Here is a 23,423-nt window from a genome sequence, read left to right on the forward strand (position 1 = left end):
AAAGGAAAAATGAGACATGATTGAAAACTTTAAATGCATCAAGGGGGTGAATAAGGTTCAGGAAGGCAGTTTTTTCATCTGCAAGATGGAGATCTTGTGCTCCCTCTAAGCAGGTACCAGGATCTTTATCTTCCCCAATCAGTGCAACCCATTCACAGTTAATAAGCACCCCCCTAGGGACACATTTAACCCTTTCATCGACCCTGATGTTAACCCCTTCCCTTCCAGTGTCATTGGTACAGTAAGTGCAATTTTTTTTTTGGCACCGATCACTGTATTGATGTCACTGGTCCCCAAAAGGGGTCAGTTAGATGTCCAATTTGTCTGCCACAACATCACAGTCCCACTAAAAATCGCTGATCGCCATTACTAGTAAAAAAAAAAAAAAAAAAAAAAAATTATCCCATAGTCTGTAGTAGGTATAACTTTTGCACAAACCAATCAATATACACTTCTTAGGATTTCTTTTACCAAAATTCTGTAGCAGAATAGATATTGGCCTAAACTGATGGAACACATTTGATTTTTATTTATTTAATTCATTTTTTTTTTTTTTTTTTTTTTTTTTTTTTAAATTGGCTGCATTTTCTAGCAGAAAGTAAAAATATACAGGATTGTGTACACTATTCACATGAGTAGCAGACATCTCCCAGATATCCACACCTGTTTGCTGTAGTTGCCCCAGGCAGGCTCACACCTAATGACTCTCTAAAGCACCATAACTTGTTTAATAGATAAACAAAATTATTTAATCCCCTTAAGCTGGGTTCACATTTGTGGGAAAACAGACGTTGCATGTGATTCGCACCGCATTGCTGTACAGATCACATGCGATGTCGGTGTGATGTGAATTCATCCACACAGTTTGTATGGCTGAATTTGCATCACGTTCGCACTAAAATGGTGCAGGACCCTTTTTTGGTCTGCACTGGAATCGGATCGCATGGGTGTTTATGCTCATGCGATCGGATTCCTGTATCATTCGACAGTTCACACCGCAATCTGTGAGCCGAACTGGGGGGGGGGGTTTGATTTATTAACTTTCAATTGGCACCTGCAGCGGATTGCAGAGGGCAGTGTGAACTGCCTGTGAGTGACATGCGATGCGGGAACCCGCACAGGAAAATTGCGCTGGTTCCAGCATCACATACGTGTGAATTCCAGCCTTAAGTGCAATTTCCCTCTCTCAATCAACTTTGACTATTCTCAATCCTTATGCTGCAAGAATTAGTAAATAGGAAAGTAGATCGTATTCACTTGTTCTAACTTTTCTAAACATTTTTCTTGATTAACTTCCTGGTTTCCATGCTTAGACAAATTATGTCATCTATCCCAGAAGTCTTCAGGAGGTGGCTCTCATCTAAGCACATGCTCCTGCTCCTATGCCTGAGCTAAGGGCATATGGATTCCAGGAAGTAAATACTACATAACTCATCGGCCCCTACTCAAGTCAGCCAAACTTTGTTTTCTGCTAATAAATAAAAGTCATGCTTTTCTCATCAAACATCATCTGCCTTGGAGAGAAATGAGCTTAAACATTCAATTTTGCTGGCTTTTGTATCCAGTTTCCTCTGACCACTGGTTGTAAAACCCGGTTTACAGAGTTAAAGCGGAGTTCCACCCCCTCCTCCAAAAATTAAAAGTCAGCAGCTACACATACTGTAGCTGCTGACTTTTAATATATTAGGACACTTACCTGTCCTGGAGTCCAGCGATGTCGACACCGCAGCCGATGTTTCCATTAGCTGTCGGGTGCTGCCACGGCCTTTGCAGGTAGTGGAACCCGACAGTGAAGCCTTGTGGCGCATGCGCGAAGCGTGTTGCGCATTCGGATTGGCGGCGGAGGGTACGAGGAGAGGGCCAAACTTTGCCGTGGTGCCGTTTCCCGGAAGTGGGGAAGGGTACCTGTCAAAACAACAGGTACCCCCCCTCCTTAAAGGTGCCAAATGTGGCACCAGAGAGGGGGGGGGGGGGTTGGGAGAGGAAGCAATGAGTGGACGTTCCACATTTGGATGGAACTCCGCTTTAAGGGTCAAGAAGAACAAAAACACACACACACCCACACCCACCCCAACACACACAATATAGGACTCTATTCTGAGTCTTTCCTCAGTTGCCTGTTATATAGCCGAGACCCACAATCTGCTGGGGTCTACTGATGTCATAAAATTCAAGTGTTGGTTCCATATGGGCGTCTTTGAGGCAATAGAAAATAAATTGCTTAATAAGCATATAATAAAAAAAAAATTATTAAAAAAAAACACACCACCACCCACAAGTAAAAATATTTAGTAAATTTTAGGTGGGGGGGGGGGGGGGGGGGAAGAATCTAATTGTAGATTCATTTTTTTTTTTTTTTTAAATTAGTGACAGCCTTTTCTACAAAAAAGGTCAGAATCGCCTGCCCTGTCTCAGTTTTTGTAACAACCAGAAAGGAAGGGATATGAATACACAATAGGTAGGCGATATATACCTTGCTCCATCCCAGATGGTCTTCCACACTGTCTATGGACAGAGCAATCATGCGAACATTGCGTTTCTTGAATTCTGGCGCCAACTTCACTGCCCGTCCAAGCTCTGTGGTGCAGACTGGTGTATAATCCCTTGGATGTGAAAAAAGGACACCCCAACTAAAAGGGGAAAAAAAAAAAAAAAAAAAAACGAATACGTTATTTACAATTTAAGTTATTTACAATTTAAAATAAAAGTGTAACATGCCACCTTACCACATTCCTGAACATGGACTGTGTGTTCAGGACTATGCACCCACTCATGCATGCCTGTCAAATTATAACATGCAGCAGTGTCTGTGAAAGCTGCTGCATCTGCATTCAGTACCATAAGCTGTCTGCACGTCTGGGGGTATAAGACCACACTAAACTAGAAAAGTCAGAACCCTCAAAACACACAAAAACCAAACAAGTAACCAGTCTGATCAATGCAGATCACCCCAAACACTACACTGCCATAACCTGCCCTAATAAATCCTATATGATCTGGAATTCATGGATACAGTCCTCTGCAGCCCAAGGGTTCAGATATGCTCATCTGAAATGTGGTCTAATGCTGGTCATACACCATTAGAAGAAAAATGCCAAAATTCGGTCATTCGGACAGTTTGTTCTTCGACCAGTTAACGGGCACAAATCAGTAATTGGTTGTGAGCCGAAAAAGGGCAAGACAAGTTTGGAAATTTTCTGCCAAAACGATAAAATGAAAAGGTTAATGTGTTTCACATCCAAACTGTTTGCACTAGGTACATCTGAAAAAATTAATTTATTTTTTTTCCATTGACCGATTTATCAATCATTACACAATGGCACTATTGTTTGCTCTAACAGGCAAAAGTTCATTTTTCACAAATTAGTTTGAACGATTTTTCATATAATGTATGTCCAGCATAAGTCCTATAAGGATAGTTGGTGTAGACCACAGAACCACGTTTGGCCAGTGCCATCTTAAGAGCATTAAAGGGCCCCGGGCAATGCAGTGCACTGGGGCACCGCCTACACAATCACCCACAAGAATAAAAATGCAAATTATAAATAAGGCGATCTTTATTGGTAGAGCAGTGCCAGGCTAATGACAGCTTGGCGAGCAGCCAAGTTTGGCAGCTGGGTCCGGTAAACACATGGACGGACAGGAGTCAAGACTCGACCGTCCTGTGTGCGCCTGTTCCCATGGAGGCAGACAGGCATTCCTGCAGTTGTGGGCTCCCCCTCCATGGCCCAAGTGGCCTGAGAGCAGCGCAGGGCCAACAAGCGCTTGCCACCTGCCAAGTTCAGCGGCGGGAAGCATACGGGAATCGGGCCTAATGCTTGGCTGGGTCGCTGGGCAGGCAGGGCCCCTCGGGCAAGTAGGGCCCCCAGGCAACTGCCCACTCGTTAAGATGGCCCTGCGTTTGGCCAGAGTGTTGTAGCCACAATGTCTGGATGAATAAATCTGCTTCCCCCCCCCCCCCCCCACACTTTTTTTTTTTTAGACCCAAAGTCCACATTTATTTTCAAACCCCAAGTAATCTGCAGGACACAGGTATCCTTTGGATCTTATTTGGTGCTCTGGAGGATGGCCTGCTGGTACAAATTGATATGGACGCTATCCACCTATATTTGTTGGGCGGAACGCATTTTTGGTGGTTTGACTCTGTTCCAAGATTTCAGCTGTCTGAATATCTAGTTAGACTACCAAGTGCAATGTTCCTGGGTGAGACTCCTACAGCATAAACTGTACACATATAATAGAATTTGAGCTTATCATTCCTTGTAAAATCAGCCAAGAAGCTTTGGGAGTGGTGGCTTATACCATTTCAACATACATTTCAGGCATGCTTTGCATTTTAGTTAACCCATCGAGCCCTAAATCACTAAACATTAACAGGCAATAAATATCAAGGATGCAAAAAAATCATGCTTCCCAGGCAGAACAGCCTAGGAGCAATGCCAAAAATGCCACAGGGTTAAAGGGCTGTACAAGTCTGCATTCCACAACATAAGCTGGACTATTTAGTCTGGTCTGAGAAATCATGCTTGATATGCCTACCAAATCTATAACATTATGCAAACTTTGCACACAAGGGCTGTGTACTAGCAGGCATGACAAAGTGCAAACTACCACCTCTTCTTCATAATTTTGCAAATGCTATACATAGGAAGCATGCAAAATTACAGAGTTGAACTCAAACACTTAAACCACCTCCTTTCTGTAACTTCCATGCTTATACAAAGCCAATGTAAAACTGATGAAAATGGTTGTATGAATATTTCAAACTTGCAGGTAACTTTGGGCGACCCAAAGGCAGCGTTTTTCATCTTATGAGGTATCGGGGTGCTTAACTGTGGATCCCGGACCTTAAAGAGAAAGTAAACATTCTGTAAAAAAAAATTAGGAAAAAAAAAAAAAAAAAACCTATAAAGACAAAGGCATAATGAGCTAGTATGCATCGCATACTAGCTCATTATGAATTACTTGCATAAAAACTATGCCCCTACAGTGCCGCCCACTCAATGACAGGACGGTCGACCTGTTCGGTCTTCCTGCTTCCTAAATCGTGTCCTCCGGCAATCGGATTGGCCGGAAGCGCGATTACATCACTCCTGCGCATGCGCGCGGTAGCCGGCTGTCACAGCACAAAGCTCTGAAGGAACAGCACGGATTGCCGTTCCTTCAAAGGACATGCGCCGATGATGTCATCAGCTGCATGCACTGTAAATATCTCCTAAACGGTGCAAGTTTAGGAGATTATAGCACTTATAGGTAAGCCTTAATATAGGCAAAAGTCTTTAAAGTGGTTTTACAACCACTTTAAAGGGCCATGCAAAAGGTTCACTATATGTAATGCTAAAGAGGACCATCAGACATACTACAGACAATGGTCAGACAGGAGACCTGCTCTGCTGGGTCGATGTCGTCACATGCCCACATGTTGAGGGCATGTGGTCTGGTGTGATTCAGGAGGAGGAGGGGGGGGGGGGGTTGTGCTCGCTCATCTACCCCCCTTTTCTGACCCGCCAGGCTGCATAAATTTTAATTTTGGTGTGACCTGAAGGCCTGATATGGTTGGGGGGGGGGGGGGCATTAATTTGTTCACATTCAGCCATCAATGGGGAAACCTGCTGACAGCTGATGAGTCATCGGCTGTCAAGGACGCAGCGGCTGGCTTCCCGGCCTGCTCCTTAACCATATATTCTTCACACAAAATGTGGATCGGTCAAAAAATTTTGCATTCAATCGTTCTGAAAATATGGAATTTGTTAGAAGAAAAAAAAAAAAAAAAAAAACCCACACAGTTTTTTTCTGTTCTGCACATGTCTAGCAACTTTGTAGAGCACAAACATCAATCACATTGGTCAAAGCCAAAGTCGCAAATAATAAATCGCATAGGTGTGAAAAAGGCCCAATAGCAAGATTGTTTTTAAAGCGGAGTTCCGGGCACAGAAGTCATTTTTCAACAAACATACCCCCGGGACAGTCAGGGCTAGTACATTCCACAATGGCTAGCCTCTGATCTGTCCCGGTTCGCACTTACCTTTTAGAAGAAATACTTACTTATAAAAATTTCTTCCACAGCGTTTCCATCTCTCTTGTGGGCAGCTGAAGCCGGCGCGGTCCTCTTCTGCGTCTTCTTCTCCCAGAATGCGCCTGCACCGACTCGTCTCTTCCGGTGCGGCGCCGCATTCCTAAACAGCTTCTGGGCATGCCCAGAAGCTGTTTAGCAGGGGAATGCGGCGTCGCCCGGAAGTGACGAGCGGAGCCGTCGCATTGATTCCTGGGAGCGATGACGTTCAGCTCCCAGGAATCATCGCGAGACAGGAAGTGACGGCGGAGCCGCGGCGCTGAGGGAGGAAGTACACTGAGGTGAGTATTTACGATCTTCAATTACAAGGTGAGTTTTTTAAAAAAAAAAAAAAAAAAACCTAACTATCCAATTCCTTTTCAGGTGATGTCGAACTAGTGGACGAGCACAAAAAAAAAAAAAATCGATTTTGTGCCCGGAACTCCGCTTTAACAAAACATGCTAGTTATACTTACCTGCTCTTGTAGACAGCCTTCCCAGAAGAGTTGAAGCGGTTATAACTGCAAAGGGTGGGCCAACTCAATATTGAACCTTACAGACTAAAGCCCCATACACACGCACCGATTGTTGGCCGTAAATTTTCGGGCCAACGTCCGATCGTCAGCTTGTTAGTATGATGCTTCCGACAACCGACTGCGACTTTTCGGCCGAACAAAATCTGGTGTGCATGCTATAAAATTTTTGGTGGCCAACAAAGAACGGCCGATTGTTCGTCAGTCAGTACAGATTTCGGCAGACAAAAGTCAGATGAGCAAGACTGGGCATGCTCAGAGAAGAAAAAACACACGAAAAGTAGACCAGAACATGACATCACTTCTGCAGTTGGCCGACAAAATTTGTGTGCAGTCTAGAGCACATTTCAACCAACAAAACAACACTGGACAAAAGACGGCCGATAATCGGTGCGTGTGTACGAGGCATAAGACTGGAAGGCCATTAAAGTTCATAAATGTGTAAAGGCAGGCGTACCAATACTTTTGGCAATATAGTGCATGTACAGTTACCCGACTGTGACTGTAGTAACATTACACCTTGGCAGTTAACAGTATGGCTACAAATACTTTTGGAATAAATCCAAAGTTAACAATGGGCTTTTGTAACTATTATCTAAAGACAACCATTATTGTTAAGGTCGTGATCTTAGATGCAACGTACACAGAGCGTTCACAAACGTGTGACTAAAGATCACAGTCTCCCTGGCATGTATAGCCAAAAACAAATCATTTCCTGGTACAATGTGCCACAACACAATATAGATCTTCATAGTTACCGTACTTCCTTATGCAATTTTTTTTTTCGCTTTGCTGCTGTACCATTGTATCAGAAAGACACCAAGGGGAGCTCTCCAGCTACAGTCAATTAGAACATGGCAGCCAATCAGAATCTCCATTTGGTCTGTGCTCATTAAAAGTGATTCCTAGTGACTGCTAGGCCCCATTCACACCTGAGCGACGTTGCGCTTATTGTAATTTTTTTTAGCGCCACCAAAGAAGCTTATGTGTCACATTTTGGCACAGAGTCTGGCGCTGCGCATTTTGTCAGTTGACAAGTATTCATTTACATGGGTGCCCAGAGGGGGTAGTAAAAAAAAAAAAAAAAAAAATCGTAGACTGAAATGTGGTTTTACTACCCCTAGACCCTCTGACCAATATGGGCACCAGATACGTTAGCACCCACTGCCGCAGTCACGGTGCAGCAAAAAATAACCACCCTTCTCATGGTCGGTGGCCAGCACCACCGCCAAACGCAACCTATTAAAGTGAATGGGGACCTACAACAACCGCATTCCAAATGCTTGTATTGAAGTGTTTCCATTCAAAATCTGTGTCCAGCTGAAACAAAAAATTCCTCCATCCACCTCATTTGTGCGAATGGAGGAATCGTTTTTTTTCCAGTCAACCTGCTGGCTGAACAAAAGAAACTACAGTGATACCTCGGTTCACGAACAGAAAAGTTCATAAAAATATGCTCCGGTTCACGAACTGGAGCCATGGCCATTTTAGGGTGTCATTTCCAGGCTGTCACATGGTCGTGACTTCCTGTAGGACGATCGTGGAGAGAAGAAGAGACACAGAAAGAAGCACTGTGAAGACACTCTTTGCTTTTTAGCACATACTGTACTTACTGTATTGTACAGTTCACCCGTTTGAGTGCTTACTGTACTGGACTCCAAATGCCAGAAGTCATCTCAAGCAAGGTTAGTGTTCTCTCTTTATACATTACTATACTGTACTAATGTGTATTGTAATTTGTTTCATATTTTTGTGCTTCAAAAACCAAAAAAAAAAAAAGTCAGAACGGAACCAGATTTACATTGAACAATATGGGAAAATGTGCCTCGGTTCACAACCAATTCGGTTTGCGACCAGAGTCAGTTCACGAACCGAGGTATCACTGTACCTGTTTATGACCAGCTTTAGGCTATATCCTTAATGCAGAGATTACCCCTCACTTTGAGTGGTCACCAAGACAGGCACGCTCTTCAGATTCTTTTCCATAAGAAAGCAGACCGCAAAAAAAAAAAAAAAAAAAGAAATTTGGGTCCATGGCCGAGATACTCCCCAGACACTAAACTTGTGGTCAATCCTCAAGAGGCAGGTAAATAACCCCCCCCCCCCCCCACAAACACACACACACACACACACACACACACACACACTCTCTGCCAAACTCCAAGCATTGATTATGCAAGAATGGGCTGCCATCAATCAGGATGAGGCCCAGAAGTTGATTGACAGCATGCCAGGCAAATTGCAGAGGTCTTGAAAAAGAAGGGTCAACACTGCAAATATTGACTCTGCCTAAATGTATTGTATTGATCAATACAAGCCTTTGGCACTTATGAAATGCTTGAAATTATACTTCAGTATACCATAACATCTGAAAAAAAGATCTAAAAAAACAGTTTGACCCGGTTCACACTGCCACGACTTGTCAGGCGACTTGGTCGTCTGACAAGTCGATCTCCATTCTGTGCAAAGGAACAATTCTAAATCAGAGCGAAAAATGTTGCTTGACTTTTATTATAGAAGTCGTTTGCAAGCCGCGATGAAGTCGTGCTGCACGGGGCGGCTCAAAGTCAGGGAGACCGAGTCGCCCCAGTGTGAACCGGCTCTTAAGCAGCAGACTATGTGGAAATAATGTGTCAATTCAAAACTTTTGGCAAGAGTTGTACTTTGTTTTTCCTGGAACTGAATCACGCTGCACTGGTGTGATGTAACGTCATTAGAACCCATATAACCTACTTTCCATTCATATTTGATGCAGAAAAAGAAAAAAAAAAAAAGGAAGAAGAGCATTTCCGATCAGTATTTTTACAAGCAAACACACACGTTGCCTTCTCTTCACTTGAAGCTAAAAGGATTTTTAAGCATTCATAAAAATAGATGCAAATACGTGCATGTGCTATATAGCCTGTCATTGCGTTTTTATGCCAGGAACATCTGATGTTCATACATAAGTGCCAAGCACCCGTAATTCAGCATTATCCACTTCAGTACCACGCTACAGCACCCTACTATAGTTCTGGGAGGGCATCCAAAGCTTTCCTCCCAGAACCCAGCCCCACCCTTCAGGGGCGCTGTGCGACCACTGTGTCCTTCGGACACAACTGATCATAGATTGGGGTAAAGGGCCAATCACAGCGGCCTTTTACTATAGTATGTGATCGGCCATGTCCCAACCACTGCTAATCACATGTAAACCGACTTTTCTCTTCATTCCTTTCCTCGCTGCTGTGTCTGTGTGAGGAAAGGAGTGCCGATATAACCGGCGAGGCTGTCAGCACCCAGTTTACACTGATAATCAGGGCAGTGATCATTAGTGTCCCAATTTATAAGTGAAGCCTCATCAACACCTATCAGTGAAGAAGAAAAATTACTTATTTGCAACATTTTTTAAAAACAGATACTAAGAAAGACTCCATCCTCCCCCGACCCCCCCAAACATTTTGGTCATTTTCCATTTGTTTAGCAAAAAAATAAAAACCTCAGTGGTGATGAAATACCACCAAAAAGGAAAGTTCGGTCGCAATAAAATGATAAAAGATGTCACATGGGTAAAGTGTTGCATGACCACAATTGTCATTCAAAGTGCTGAAAGTGGAGAACTGAAGTGGTTAGATCCAAAACCAAACCTATTGCAGCGGACCAATCTTTCGATGTGATGGCTACATTCGTTTCCTTTTTGAGGCTTTTTTTCCCCTCATCTGGTGATCCAGCCAGCAAGGCGGTTTTTCAAAAAGGGCAAGCTCTCCAGCAGAATCTATCCGTTTACAGGGGTAAGACAAACCCCTAATGAGAAGTACAGCCAAATCTCATTTGGCTGTACTTCTGTGACCCGTTTTCAGTAGAGATGGGCTCAGGCGTGTTCGAGTTCACACATGCTCGATCCTGCAAGGAAGCAGACACTGCAGTCCGCTAATCACAGGCACAGACATTGCCTGGTCTGTACAGCTGCAGATCGGGAAATGTCTCAGTGCCTGTAATTAGTGGAGTGCGGTGTCAGCTTCCTGGTGGGATCGGGCATGTGTGAACGCAAACAAAGGAGTCACGATCTGCCCACATGTCTGGACCCACACCTAGCTCAGCCTCTCAGGGAGGCCACAGAGAGCCGGAGCTGCCCGCTCCCGCCCCTCCACAGCTCAGCGCCAACAGTCAGCAGCAGAGATGGGCTAGGGCATGTTCAAGTTCATACGTGCCCGATGCTGCAAGGAGTCGACCCTGCACTCCACCAATCACAGGCAGTGAGACATTTCCCGATCTGTGCAGCTATGGATCTGGAAATGTCTCACTGCCTGTGATTAGCGGAGTGCAGTGTCGGCTTCCTGGCGGGATCAGACACGCCCGAGCTCATCTCTGGTCAGCAGCTCCCTGCTCAGGGAGCTGTGAGAATCGAGCGATTGGCGGTGTTTGATCACTTGGTTCTCAGTGTTAGAGGCACTGGGGGGGGGGGGGGGGGGGGGGAATGACAGATGATGCATCCACCTAGGGGAGTGTGATTCTAATACACACCATACAGTTCTTTTAATGCTGGGAGGGGGTGATTAAAATGATCGTTTTTTTATTTATTCATGCAAAACCTTCATCCCAAAAGGGGGGGGGGGGGTAGTTTGCTGTAACAGACGTTAAGGCTCAAGTCACACCTGAGCGTATCGTTTTCAGGCATTTTTTGCAGGTGTTTGGAGGCAGGCATTGACATCTAACAAAAAACGCTTGTAATCTGGCAAAAATTAAGCTCATGTACTTTTTTAAGCTTCAGCCAATAAAAGGCTCATATGGGAACAGGGGCCATTGAAATGAATGGGATTTTGCTTGTTGGATGTTTTGAGAATTCAGAGAGGAGTGTTTTACGAGCTGAAAAACGCTCAGGTGTGAACAGGGCCTAATGAGCTGGAGTTTGGCTTCAAATGTGTTAGAGTATCCAAATCTACTAATACATTTAGGCCCCGTTCACACTGGGGCGATCCGTCTTCCAGGGGCGACCTCCGAGGTCGTGGTGTGAGCAGCGCGCCGCGACCTCGGAGCGGCCGGCACGGACTTCATAACATTGAAGTCTATGACGGTCGCTCCGGGTCGCCCCAAAGAAGCTCCGGACCCTTTTTCTAAGTCGGAGCGACTTGTGTCGCTCCTATTAGAACGGGTCCACAGCTTCCCTATGGAAGGCGACCTACTGCGACCAGGTCGCCCCAGTGTGAACGGGGACTTAACACTACCTCCCCCCAGATTGACAATGCTGCCCTGTGCCTCCTCTTCTCATTCCTCCAGAGCTGAGACTCACTAATACAGGAGGTGTGTTAATAGCCAGATCACCAGGTGCAAATAGAGGGGAAAAAAAAAAGTCTTAAAATGAAAGCTAATGTAGCCACCACATTGAATGATTTGTAAGCTGCAATATTGGTTTGGGGTTGAATAGCACTTTAACCATTTCCCACAAAACCAACATACTCGTACATCGGCTTGCAGAAGTGGTTGTGCCGGGATGATGTCAGGCATCAACCCAGTACCGTTTCAGGAGATAGCAGCTGCTCAGCCATTATCCCAGCGACTGGGAGGGGACATCCCCCTCCAATGGCTCTGTCTGGGTCTCCCGTCCCACCTGGAGACCCGAGCAACCAGCCGGCATGCCCCCGGGCTGGTTGGAGTCCCCGAAAAAAAAGCCGGATTTTCGGCTTTGATCAGATCTCCGATGTAGTAACCTGAAGGGACGTCACTTCCAGTTTACTCGGCTGCTAATGGCGCCAATTTTGAAAAACGGTCAGTATTCAAAAAAAAAAAAAAAATTAAGATTTCAGCATTTTGAATACTTTGAATTACAGTGGAGGGGTCTGGGATCCCTCCATAAAGAGTACCTGTCACTGCCTATAAGGCCCCGTTCACACTGGGGCGATCCGACTTCCCTGGGCGACCACACAGGTTGCGGCGCGCTGCTCGCACCGCGACCTCGGAGCAGCCGGCACGGACTTGATAACATTGAAGTCTATGCAGGTCGCTCCGGGTCGCCCCAAAGAAGCTCCAGACCCTTTTTCTAAGTCGGAGTGACTTGTGTCGCTCCTATTAGAACGGGTCCGCAGCTTCCCTATGGAAGGCGACCTGTGAGGCGATCAGGTCGCCTGACAGGTCGCCCCAGTGTGAACGGGGGCTTAGTCCCCGTTCACATAAAGGCTTAGAAAAAGGGTCCGGAGCTTCTTTGGGGCGACCCGAAGGCGACCGCCATAGACTTCAATGTTATGAAGTCCGTGGCGGCCGCTCCGAGGTCGCGGCTCGGAGGTCGCCCCCCCAAGTCGGATCGCCCCTATATGAACGGGGCCTTACAAGGGATGTTTACATTGCTTGTGACAGCAATAAAAGTGATCAGAGATTGTTTTAAAACAAAACAGTGCTTAAAAAAAAAAAAAAAAAAAAAAAAAAAAAAAAGAAGAGGTTTAAAGCGTCCCTTTGCCATGAGCTCACGCACGAAAGAAAACGCATACATAAGTCGCACCCGCTAATTAAAACGGTGTTCCAACCACACGTGAGGGATCACCAGAGCGAGAGCAAAAAATTCTAGGAAAAAGACCTCCTCTGTAACTCTAAACCAGTAACCGTTAAAAAAATTTGAAAGCATCACCTATGGGAGATCTTTAGGTACCATAGTTTGTCACCATTCCATGGGTGTGCACAATTTTAAACCGTAACATGTTGTTAGGTATCTATTTACTCGGTGGATCATCATCTTTCACAATATACAAATTCATTGGGCTAATTTTACAGTTTTTTTTTAAATGCAGTGAAATGTATTTTTTCCCCAAAAAAAAAAAAAGTGTTTGAAAGACGGATGGGCAAATACGGCATACCAAAAAAATATTGCAAACGACCACCATTTTATTCTCCAGAGTCTTTGCAATAAAAAAAAAAAAAAAAAAAATCATATATAATAAAAAAAATAAATAAATGTTTGGGGGGGGGGGGGGGGGTGTTTAAGTAATTTTCCAGCAAAAAAACTTGTAAACAACAAGTGTCAGAAATTGGCCTGGTCCTTAAGTGGTAAAACTAGGAGATCTCACTGATTGGCTGATTTCTCCAGGCAATGTTAATCGTATGGTGTATGATTCAGTGTTAATCGTATGGTATATATGATTAGTAGGAAGAATTGTAGATAGAAGTCAGGGATGGAGGAACTATGAGCACACTGCTGAAGAACCCAGTGTTATGCAATGAGCCCTCCACCCTGCCTGCTATAGTAGGAAGCACTGAGATCACAGCTAGGGAAGGCGATGGCAGAGAACTACTTACTCATTTTGCAGGAAGTCGTGTAGTTTGATCCGGCCGATGGTTGTGTCGGCTTCGATGTTAGGGAAGACTTCTCCGAGCAGGATCCCGGGCATGGCGGCTGTCACTGATAATGATAGATAGACACGTGAGAGCACAGCTACTACTATAATCAGAAGCGGGCGGGGCCAACCGGGAAAGGGGATGGGTTTATAGCTCGGTGCTCTGTCGGATTGACAGGAGCAATGGTAAGCAGACCTTAAGGGGCGTGTCTCAGTGATAGGTGTGAGTGTGTGATTGGCTGTACAGCTGCACTTCCCCTTTCTCTTTGGAGCGGTGAGTCAGCTGGATGCGGACGTGACAGCTGTGTGTGTACCGGGGCACAGGAACACCCCCGGACCAATGAATGTCTGCAAAGCCTAAATCATTAACCACTTTAAGACCGGAAGGATTTGCCCCCTTAAAGCGGAGATCCAGCATTTTCGTGTTTATTAACAGTCAGCAGCTGTATAAAGTGTATCTGCTGGCTGTTAATAAACACACACTCACCTGTCCCATGATCCTGCTATGTGGCCAGGGGAAGCCTCGGTTCTCTCCATCTTCTCCCTGCGGCGTGGGCACCCGGCTGTGACAGTTTGCGGCTTCACAGCCGGGTGCGCACTGCGCGAGTGCTGAATGGACATGCAATTTCTGGGACCTCTGACTTATCCCAGAAGATTGCAGGGTGGAAGGGGCAGAGAAGAACTTCCGCCCGAGCCGCCTAGGCTTTTGGTGGTATTTGATCACCTGTGTGATTTTTATTTTTTGCGCTATAAACAAAAAAAGAGCGACAATTTTGAAAAAAAAAAACAATATTTTTCACATTCTGCGATATGACATTCCCATAAAAGTTTTTTGAACATTTTAGGGAAATTTGTTTTCTACTACATATTTTTGGTAAAAAAAAAAAAATCGCAATTTTGATTTGTTTGCGCAAAAGTTATCGCATCTCCTAACTACTGAAAAGATTTATGTCATTTTTTATTGTAATTTTTTTTTTTTCTACTAGTAATGGTGGCGATCTGCGATTTTTGGCGGAACTGCGACATTGTGGCGGACAGATTGGACCCCTGACTGATAAGTAGGAGAAGAGGATGGAGTCTTTCTTAGTATCTGTTTTTAAAAAATTTTGCAAATAAGTAATTTTTTCTTCTTCACTGATGGGTGTTGATGAGGCTGCACTGATGATCACTGCCCTGATTGTCGGTGTAAACTGGGTGCTGACAACCTCGCCAGTTATCGGCACTCCTTTCCTCACACAGACACGGCGGTGAGGAAAGGAATGCCGATAATCGGCAAGTCGGTTTACGTGTGATTAGCAGTGGTTGGACATGGCTGATCACATGCTATAGTAAAAGGCCGCCCAGAAGCTGTGCAGGAACGATGCGCCCGCACCGAAAGTGATCAGTGGGGCTGGTGCAGGCGCATTCTGGGACGAAGAGGACACGGAAGAGGAGGCCGAAGAGAACGCCCTGGCTTCAGCTGCCCACACCTGAGATGGCAGCACTGGACAAGACATTTTCAAGGTAAGTATTTCTTCTAAAAGGTAAGTGCAACCCGGGACAGTACAGAGGCTATCCATTGTGGAATGCACTAGCCCCGACTGTCCCGGGGGTATTTTTATTGAAAAATAATTTCCGAGGCCGGAACTCCGCTTTAATGACCAGGCCATTTTTTGCAATTCGGCACTGCATTATTTTAACTGACAATTGCCAGGTCATGAGACGCTGTACCCAAATAAAATGTATGTCCTTTTTTCCCCCACAAATAGAGCTTTCTTTTGGTGGTATTTGATCACCTGTCCCATTTTTATTTTTTGTGCTATAAACAAAAAAAGAGCGACAATTCTGGAGAAAAAAACACATTCTGCTATATAGCATTCCCAATTAAAAAAAAAATCTAAATTTTCATCATTTTAGGCCAATACTTCTGCTACATATTTTTGGTAAAAAAATCCCAATAAGCGTATATTGATTGGTTTGCGCAAAAGTTATCGTGTCTACAAACTAGGGGAGGATGGACTTTTGGAATGAACACAGGGATCTGTGTTCCTAAATAGGAGGAACACAGGAGCCCTGTGTTCATTGCTGACAGAACAGCGGTCTGCCGTGTTTACAACAGCAGACCGCCGTTCTGTCTCCACGGGGAGACAGAACGCCGTCGGCCCTGCAGATCACCTTCTCCTGTAGCGAATGGGCGCATGTACAGTTACGTCGTTTCGCGGGACAGACCTGACCTGCCGCAGTATATGTACAGCTGGCGGTCTGCAAGTGGTGAAAGTGGACCTTTAGTCAGAAAATGAAGTCCTGCTAAATGACTTCAGGCTGGCCCATTTTGCAGGTATAGCAATATAAAACATTAAAAATAAGTGTCTATACTGTTTAAATTCCAGTAATACAGTGCCTCACGCTGCTCTGCACATGCTCAGCTGCTCCTTTTTTTATGCACTGCTGAGTTTGTATACAGCCTTAAAGCAGAATTAAGCCTTATCCTTTACAGCCAAGGATACAGCTTCTGTTTGATCTGCAACTGCCATGCTACTGCACATGTGGTCAGTTATGACAACAGCTGTTTGATGGTTTGACAGTTTGGTTGAGGTGTCTATACTGTTTAAAATGCAGTAATCAGGGCCGGCCCTACCATGGGTCCAACTGGGTCTATTTTGGCGCTTTTCCACTGCATGGAACCGAATGGTTCGGCTGGCTTTTGTGCTTTTCCACTGCTGGTACCACATGGTACGGTGTATGAACAGTTCGGTACAGTACGGTACGGCGGCGCTTTTCCACTGCATGGAACCGAACGGTACGGCTCTCAAAAACAGTACCACCTCGATTGTGGTTCCAAGAGGTACCATACCCGGTACCATATCCCACAATCCTTTGCATGCAGTCACTACTAGCCACTGATTGGTCAGAGAATCCCACCCACCCCGTTGTTATCCCACCCACTTAACTTTAGTACTACTTTAGTGGAAAAGCAAACCATATCGTACCGTACCGAACCGTTCCAACACCGTACCATGCGGTACCAGCAGTGGAAAAGCAAACCGGGCCAAGCAGGGCGGAGCCGGTACTTGCAGTGGAAAAGTGCCACTAGACCCAGGCAGAACTTTAAGAGGGATGGCAAATTGATGGCCAAGATTTTTTTTTTTTCCAGCAGTTTTGTGTGTCATCAGTTTTCGGCGAGTTACGGAAGGCATTTCCACATCTCATACTGCCATCTGTAGTACAAACTGATGAGTATGAGAAGGCGGAGCGTCTCCTCGGGGGAACGTCCCTCACATGATTGTGGTGTGCGCAATGACGTCAGACATTCACACAAACAAAATATTCCTGGAGTTTGTGGTTTGGAATTGAACATAATGGTATGTCATATAATTGTGCATGTAGACAAGGTGCTGTTGCATGTATATGTGACTTCCTGATAAATTATGTTTTAGTTTTAATTATCATGATATAAATTAATGGATGTGGGGGCCTTTTAGTGGGCGTGATTTTTTTTTTGGGGGTGGGGGCTGCATTTCATTTTTGGAACCAGGCAGCACAATGTTTTGGGCCAGCCCTGCCAGTAATACTGTCTCACCCTAATCTGCACATGCTTAGTTGCTCTCTATTTTTAGGCACTGCGTTTGTGGAGGCCAATCTGCTGACAGCCTTAAAGCGGAATTAAAGCAATTTTCCACCCAAAAGTGGAACTTGCGCTTTTCTGATCCCCCCTCTCTCCGGTGCCACATTTTGCACCTTTTGGGGGGAGCAGGTACCTGTTTTTGACAAGTACCCTGTCCCCATTTCCGCCGGACCTCACCGCGGCGAGATGTACGTCAGCAGTTTGGCCCCCCTCCTCCTTCCCTTGCTGCCGAGCCAGTAAGAGAGCACAGCGTGCTTCGCGCATGCACAGTAGGGAACCGGATGTGTAGCTGCAAGGCTTTCCTTACCAGCAATGGCGGCGACAGGACCCGACAGACAATGGAAACATCAGCTGGGGTGCTGACATCGCTGGATTCCAGGACAGGTAAGTGTACTAATATTAAAAGTCAGCAGCTACAGTATGTGTAGCTGCTGATTTTTAATTTTTGGAGGGGGGGGGGGGGCAGAACTCTGCTTTAAACCCTCCTGTACTTTACAGCCAATGAAGCTGCTTCTGTTTGATCTGCAGCTGCCGTGGTGATCAGTTATGACACCAGCCATTGGACGGTTTGACAGGAATGTAACTGTTTTTTGAAACTGGTAAATCGACTATAGCGAAATATAGTTCCACATTATGATTTAGTCTCGGATCACACAACGCGACTTCATCAGGGCTTGCAAACGACTTCTTTAACAGAAGTCAATGCAAGTCACTCTGATGTCGCCCCCAAGTAGTGCAGAAACCTTGAGTCACTCCAATTAGAACGATTCCATTGCACTGAATGGGGCGCGATTTGTCAGGGGACTTTTGACTCCGTTAACATATTGGCAGCCTGGATCGTGGGCAGAATCGCTGTGATTCTGCCCGCAAACCTGAATCACGGCAACGTTCCACTTTAACGAGGAAATTCACTTCCCCTCTTTTTTTTTCTTAAATTTACTTTTAAAGGAGAACTAAAAGCATTTTATGTTGGATAGAGTAAGGGAGGGTAATAACCCCTTTATTTTTTGCCATCTGTGTCCTATTGGGGAGATTTCCCTTCACCTCCTGTCCTATAAATTTCACCAAAATGAGGGAATCCCTGATTCCCTCATTTTGGTGAACTAGAACTAGTGTCCCCATTGGAAGATTTCCCCTTTATTCCTGCCGGTTTCCCTCCTCTCCTCTCATTCTGGCTTCTGCTGTGGGCACACTGATGTGTTTCAGGATGGAGAGCAGAGGAAGGGGCCATTTACCGGCCCCTTCCTTTTGTGAATGGACACAGTAAATGATTGGTACTCATCACTCACTGTGTTCATTCATAAATGAAGCATAGTAAACTCTTTACTATGCTTTAGTTTGTGAATGAACATGTGTTCCGCTCAGCACAGGGGATTTCCCATTCATTTACCGTCCAGTGCAGCTGAGGCTGCAGAGAAAGGAACTGGGGAATCTCTGTTCTCAGTCCCATTCAAATAAAATAATAAAAACTACTACTGACACCATCCACTGCTCTACTGGTACCATCCAGTGCTCTACTGACAATGTCCTCTGCCGGACTGACACTGTCCACTGCATTATTCCTGCAGCTACAGGTTGCGGAATCCCTCCTGCCATTGTGTTCTCCCGGCGGGGAAAGAGATTCCCTGCTGGGAGAAGACAAGAAACAAAAATTGTCAGTATATATCCTTATGGATATATGGGTGAGAGCATGAGAGGAGACAGTACTCAATCTGCTTCTCCTCCTCCCGCCCCTACCACTCTGTGTCTGTGGGTGGGAAATTTGAAGCCTAGCAGCTGGCAGATATATCATGGATAAAGGATGCTGATGCCTGTGCCTCCATCCTCGGGTGAATGAGCTCACCATCCATTAGGTGTGATAGAAGTCTGTCCTCTCCCTCCCTTCTCTTTCCTACCTCCGAGCGAATGAGTGCATTAAGGTGAGAGGGACTCAGATGTAAAAGGTGCCTTGTGGGCTCTGATCCAAGGCGGGCTTTGGGAACCCTGATACCCTAATTTAAGGGGGAATGCTGGGAACTCTGATATAAGTGGGGGCTTTGGTGAGCAGAAACCCCCGTACATCAGAGTTCCCCTTTACACCATGCCACAGGAGGGATGTGTTGGAGCTGGAGAGAGTCCAGAGAAGGGCAACTAAACTGATTAGGGGGTTGGAGGACCTTAACTATGAAGAGCGGCTGCAATCGCTCGATTTATTTTCCCTGGAGAAGAGACGTCTGAGAGGGGACATGTGTAATGTTCTGGTACCTTTGGGTACCCTAATTACTCTTTCATAAGTGTATGCGCCCCACCATTCTCTTTTGGTAAGGTGCGCATACACCTTTAAGACTGATGCTGTCATCACTGAGCGCCGGACTGGATGGCTATTTAGATCGCCGGCTCTCACTCACATGTGTTCGTTCAAACTGCTTTGTGCCTTGATGCTAACCTGTCTTGAAGCTCTCATGCTTGCAAGCATACCTCGCTGTCGGAACCACGCTGCGCTGATCCCTGTATCCCGCTACCGGATCATCCTCTCTTGCCGAACCTCTCCTCTGCTACATTGCTATTAGTGATAAGTACCCCACAGGGGAAACCTCTATAACTTTCATACTAAAGCTTACACTATCTAGCTCTGCATACTAAGGACTATTACTACATCTGCATTATCTAAGATTGCTAGCTCTTGAGCCTACTACCACCTGTTCTTGCACTGGGTTGATCTCTCTTGTATGTCCACCTGCTACTCTGTCATCTGCTACCATACATGATTGCTAAACCTATCTGCATCCTATCTGCTACTATCTTACTTTCAAGAACATTTCCTTTCAAGTGTCTGTCATCTACCATCTCTACCCAACCTGTCTCTTCAGCCTATCATCACTGTGTTACTATATACATAAGTCACTCTAGGAAACATCTTATTGAGTGTGTGTATTTACTTGCTGAATTGAGATCATCCACACATGATGAGTCATTGAGAGTTGGGATTGGTGTCTCAGCGTTTCTCTACATGACTACTGAAGTGGAATATTTCTGCAGCTGAAAATCCACATCATACATAAAACGCAGGAGCGTTACAACATGATAGCAATTTATAAATATCTTAATGGGGATCTCAGCTTAGAAAAAAAGCTGTTCATTCGAAGGAATTGCATGAGGACTCGAGGACATACAAAGCAATTAGAGGAGAAGCGTTTTAACCTCAGGCAACGAGGAGGGTTCTTTACTGTTAGGGCTACAAGATTGTGGAATTCTCTACCACAAGAGGTGGTTTCTGCGGGTAGTATGGTGACTTTCAAAAGACTCTTAGACTTACATCTCAAGGATCAGGACATTAAGGGCTATGTTAGATGATTACAGCCACACACACCTACACAGGTTGAACTGGATGGACTATTGTCTTTATTCAACCTAACCTACTATGTAACTATGTAACACCAGAATCCACAGTGTCCCCCCTTAAAAAATAAAATTGTGTTTTTCTGGGAAGAAAATGTGGCAACCTTAGGCTCAGAAGAGATATGTTGCCTCCTCACAGTTTGTGTACCCACTGTATCCAGAACATGCCAGTCATGTGGTCAGATTTGATAGAAACACATTTACTGTTAATTGCTGTAGTGCAGTAGATATAACAGCCAATGTTAAGGAGGAAGTAAACCCTCCTCTGCAACTTTTACCTATGATAAGGCTTATCTATAGGTACTGTAAATATCTCCTAAACATGTACCGTTTAATAGATATTTACCTTGCATGCAGCCAGTGACATCACTTGCGCATGCGCTCTGAAGGAACAGCCGCTGGTGCCATTCCTTCAGAGCCCCGTGCCGTGACCGTCGGCTCCCGCGCTCGTGCGCGGGAATGACGTCACCGCGGCATCCGGCCATCTGATTCCCGGAAGATGGGCGACTGAACATGTCGCCCGTCATAGAGGTAAGGGGGCAGCACGGCGGGGGCTCGTTCTAAGGTAAGTATTTTATAATGAGCTAGTATGCGATGCATACTGGCTCATTATGCGTTTCTCTTTCAGGTTAAAAAAAAAAAATGTTTGGGTTTACAACCTCTTTAAAGCATCAGTCAAAGCATTTACAAACACATGCTGACTACTCAGTTTTAAAGCGGTTGTAAACCGCAGAACTTTTTTTTTTTCTTACCTGCAAGGCAAAGGCATAATGTGCTAGTATGCATCACATACTAGCACATTATGTTAAACTTATCTAAAAACAAAGTGTTCCAGCGATGCAATGCCATCGCTGGAGACAATGTCCATCTCTTCCCGGTCTTCCTTCCAGGTTTCGCAGCTCCGGCTCTGTGACTGTACGGAGCCGCTATGACGTAACTCCCGGGCATGTGCGCGGGAGCCGCCAGTCAGGGCACACTGCTCTGAAGAAACTGCACCTGTGGCCGTTCCTTCAGAGCGCATGTGCCAGTGACGTAACTGGCTGCTAGCTCAGTAAATATCTCCTAAACGGTGCATGTTTAGGAGAAATTTACACTACCTATAAGTAATCCTTAATATAGGCTTAACTATAGGTAAAACTTAAAGATGGAAATTTACTTCCTCTTTAAGCTACACCTCTGAGCCAACCGGTGTTTACCAATATGTAAAGACCTGACCTCTACCACCATGCTCTTTCTCCTACTGGTGTAGACTGAAGGTCAGACTGATTAGACTTTTATGTTTCTTTCAGTACTTACTGTATTTTGCCACGACCAGGAGATATGATTATCACCCTACTTTATGGTAGAAAACGCCCTGCTTATAACAACCATTTATCATACATAATCTAGGTCACTCCTGAACTGTCTGCAATTAAAAAGATTTGATATTACTGTTTTGGCAGTTCAGATGCTGCTAGTGAAACACACACTTGTTCTACAGTGTGTATTTTTTTCTATGATCATGGAAACTTTGACATTTGATGTTTAGAAAAGCTGTATCTTCAGCTATGTTGTAGTTTTTGGTGCCTCAGGCCAGATTTGGGACTTTATGGGCAGTAGTAAATGGATTTTGATGATTTAGTATAAAAACAATTTATTGAAAAAATTATAATATATTTACAACCATTTGTAAGTGAATGGGTGAAGGCCCATTGGGTGAAAGTGATAAGAAAGAATGAAGGTGAGTGTACAAGTGAGTATTGGTGACATTGGTTTAGGACATTCCTGCTCTGCTGTTCCTTGTGTTTGACGACAGGAACTAATTTCAGAGTGGGTGTCCAATCGGTTTTCCGACTCGTTTCGGCCGCGTGCGGCCTTTTTCAAGGATTTATCACCAATTCTATGGGTGACAAAGTATAGTATAAATGATGCATCTGTTGCATAACAATGAAAACCGATTGGACACCCACTCTGAAATTAGTTCCTGTCGTCAAACACAAGGAACAGCAGAGCAGGAATGTCCTAAACCAATGTCACCAATACTCACTTGTAAACTCACTTTCAATCTTTCTTATCACTTTCACCCAATGGGCCTTCACCCATTCACTTACAAATGGTTGTAAATATATTATAATTTTTTCAATAAATAGTTTTCATACTAAATCATCAAAATCCATTTACTACTGCCCATAAAGTCCCAAACCTGGCCTGAGGCACCAAAAACTACAACATATTACTCCAGGGACGGTGGCAGAAACTACTACAGGATTCCACCAAGATCCAAAAAAAACCCCTTTCAGTATCTTCAGCTATAGCAGATTAGGGCAGCCTTTTTCAACCTGGGTGCACAGGCACCCTAGGATCCCTTGAGGTTTCCTCAGGGGTGCCTTGGCAAAATGCCTAAATATTGCCCCAACTTTGTAAACAAGCCAGTGTGTGTTTGAAACCTGCCTTTTAGTTACACAAAGCCACAGGTTTTCATTGTACACGGTTTCAACCTTCTAGCTGCCACCTCCTAACAACCACTGGCATCATCAGTTGATAAGAAGGATGTCAGTTGCCTACATATCATCCTTGTT

The 23,423-nt window shown here is 44.9% G+C and overlaps 1 protein-coding gene across 1 annotated transcript in view; it reads right to left on the reverse strand.

Moving 5' to 3' along the window:
• PRDX6 (peroxiredoxin 6) overlaps window positions 1–13,982 on the reverse strand; it is a 39,862-nt gene extending 25,880 nt beyond the window's left edge. Inside the window, exons 1-2 of the mRNA XM_082266611.1 lie at window positions 13,846–13,982; window positions 2,474–2,630 (exon numbers count right to left, since the gene is read on the reverse strand). Coding sequence (XP_082122737.1) covers window positions 2,474–2,630; window positions 13,846–13,937 — 249 coding nt within the window. The 5' untranslated portion in view covers window positions 13,938–13,982. The remainder of the gene's footprint in view (window positions 1–2,473; window positions 2,631–13,845) is intronic.
• Between the last annotated feature and the right edge of the window lie 9,441 nt (window positions 13,983–23,423).

This window comes from Pelophylax lessonae (genome assembly GCF_965119305.1).
Source record: "Pelophylax lessonae genome assembly, chromosome: 8".
Classification (NCBI taxonomy): Eukaryota; Metazoa; Chordata; class Amphibia; order Anura; family Ranidae; genus Pelophylax; species Pelophylax lessonae.